The 2,728-nt window shown below is 44.8% G+C and overlaps 1 protein-coding gene across 1 annotated transcript in view; it reads left to right on the top strand. All coding sequences in view use genetic code 11, as the record gives it.

Moving 5' to 3' along the window:
* Positions 1 to 2,642: 2,642 nt before the first annotated feature.
* Positions 2,643 to 2,728, top strand: part of EGR_10977 (hypothetical protein) — a gene marked incomplete at both ends in the record, with an annotated part of 3,956 nt that continues 3,870 nt past the window's right edge. The window contains one exon of the mRNA XM_024500226.1: positions 2,643 to 2,691. Within this exon, the coding sequence (XP_024345363.1) occupies positions 2,643 to 2,691 (49 nt within the window). The remainder of the gene's footprint in view (positions 2,692 to 2,728) is intronic.

The following is a 2,728-nucleotide window of genomic DNA, read 5'->3' as shown; positions in this document are numbered from 1 at the left end:
CCCCCATCGGCGTCATGGGGGTGGGGAGTGCTGATCCCCTCCAGATAGGTGAAGTCGCTCTGGCATGTGCTCTTTTATCAATTTTTAACATTTTATAGTTGACAGCACGTAGGTCCATAATGCATTTATTGTGGGTCTGGATTTTCGCTACTTTGTGTTTGTGCATTTTACTCATCGTTTTTTACATATATTTTTATTGACCTACCGAAGATTGATAATTTGTGTCTTTTCTACAATGGGGAATCATGCCTCATTTTATGTACAACTGCTTCAGTCTTCCATGGAGCGAAATGGAGCCGCGAAAAATTGTCAGGATTTATTCAACTTTTAGTAGTACCTCACACAGTATTTCGTACTTTTTTTCGTATGCATAAGTTTGCCGTGAAAAGGACCAAATTTATACAAACACCTCTGCAACTAGTGTGAAGTGTGATGGTGTTAGAAGGAATTTGCTGTTGAAACAGAAGGATCGTCCCATTGTTACCTCTGTTCTTCAATCACCGCTACGATGTATTTTTTAATCTTTTGTGGTATGTATTGGGTCCGCGCAAAAAACCATGGGAACTGTTATGATATTCACTAACTGTGCAACTTGATTTTGGTGTTTGAACCTTGTAATCAACCTAGTCTTCTATTTTTCAGTCACTTTCAAGGTGACGGTAGTCATTCACGTCACCGTGACAATCGTAGACGTGGAGAGGATGGAGAGAGGGAAGATGAGGAAAAGGAGGGTGAGACGGAAGTTCGGCCGGGGCGTCATCACCGATGAGGGAGGGAGCGGTTTCTAAATCGGCTGCTGCACCACCACCATCTCTTCTTCATGCGTTGAGTGGTGGTCAGTGCAAAACCCGCTCCTAAAGAATCGACTTCGGTGGATTCTTTGTCTCTCCTCCCTTTTGAAGTGTGTGTAGGTCTATCAGCTGACCTGACCACTAACTTTTCTATTGTAACTATTGAAAAGAGAGACGGGTCTCTGATGGATTCGATGCATCGATTGCTCTCATTAGAATTTTTGTTAATATGAGGGATCCGAAAGAACTGGAGTGCAAAGTGGAGGAGGAGATAGGAAGAAAATAAATATTTTTGATTTTTCTGTTGCCCAAGTGTGTGGGCGGAGCGGCAGCTGATGCGCCGTCGACCGAGTCGGTCGGAGGGGGCCGATCGATGCAAAACAGTGACACCCGTGAGCAGCGGGCGGATGGTTGCCTGATCAACGACTCTGCTTTCTGAGGCTTCCCATGCAGCGATTACCTCGTTCTTGCACTTGACACTCCTCTCTCGTTACTCGGGTTTCGGAGTAGTGAGAGAGGTCTTTAAACCGCCTTTGCGACTCTGCTTGTATTATTGAAGCATGCAGCTTCCCACTGTAAACTTCCTGCCCCTCTTTGTCACCCCCCGCTTCCCTAGTGTCCTTCACCAGAGAAAGGATTAGGTTAACTAGCTTGAATACACGACCAGTGTCACGGCTTTCGGTCGGCAGATATTTCTGCGGGGTCTAGTGTGGGTCTCACGCATGCGAAGTGGCCAGGGATGCCTGAGCTTGGATTATTTCATGGCTACCTTCACCGCCATGAAGACAAGGAGGCGATTACGAGTAGCAACAAAAGAAAGGCGGAAGTGGGAGCGGTATGTGCATTTTGATAGTGTCTGGTGAGACACCAACAACTCGCAGCCATTCTTGAGCAAATTTGGCATTCTCTAATCCGCACATATTAGCATCAAACAGCGACGTAGCCTGTAAGTCATCAGCACCAGCGGTGACCCTCTCACTGTGTCCATCAGCTAAACCTAAACAACTGTCAGTGGCGTTGTCTCTACACCTGATATAGGAAATGGGACATTGGATTGTTAAAGAAATCGCAATCCAGTAATTCAGAGATATTTGGAATGAGGCAACTGGCACGTGTGCCAGTACTGAAAGGGAATGCGAATTTGAATGACAGCGACTTTTGCAAACCACTGTTACGGATGTAAGGAGAGTTGTTACTGTTATCAGTGGCATGGGCCAATCCAGACGCTACTCATCAGGGTGGAAAACAACAATTGGGGGTACTGTGTGCATACGGAGAAGAGCGTGTGACGGTGAATGAAGGTCTACAGCCCGCAAGCGTTTGGCCATGCGGAGCATACAAATATATTGTTATGCTTGACAGACGCAGTCAGTTGTGGCGTCAGAGGTAGAACAGAGTTGAAATTCCCTGTATGTCGTTGTTAGATTGGTTGCAAAAGGCAGTCGAATAAAATCATGCACACAGTGGTAGAAATAAGAATCAGATTAGCATTGCTTCTTTTGGTGGAGCAAAGATTACAAAGTAGTGGTCGCAGTTGTAAATGCAAAAGCAGGGTGTTAACTTCAGTCTGCGAAATTTCGTCTGTTATAATGCAGGTTATCAGGTGAATATATGCAGACTTGGCCAGTTAAATTTGTAAATTGCAGCTGATATGTGAAGTGTTATTCTTGAGATGCTACTTAGTGGGATCAGAATAGTTGGCAGCTGAGCATTTTAGGGGCTAGCAACCATAATTTTGTAACTCTAAAACGAAACAAAATTTGTTACTTACCCGATTAGCAAAATTTTTCTGCAAACACCCTTGTAAAGTATTTTTTGTGCATTGGGAAGCCAAGCAGTTTCTATGGGCTAATGGCAGAGACTGCAGGAGGGCGTTTTATTCCCGTGTGTTGCTCATCATGTAGGTGCATAATTTCTCAATGGTAGCTGAAATATGC

This window comes from Echinococcus granulosus, assembly GCF_000524195.1.
Source record: "Echinococcus granulosus chromosome Unknown EG_S00317, whole genome shotgun sequence".
Lineage (NCBI taxonomy): Eukaryota > Metazoa > Platyhelminthes > Cestoda > Cyclophyllidea > Taeniidae > Echinococcus > Echinococcus granulosus.
Note: the sequence above shows the minus strand (reverse complement) of the source record. Positions and strands in the feature narration are given on the sequence as shown.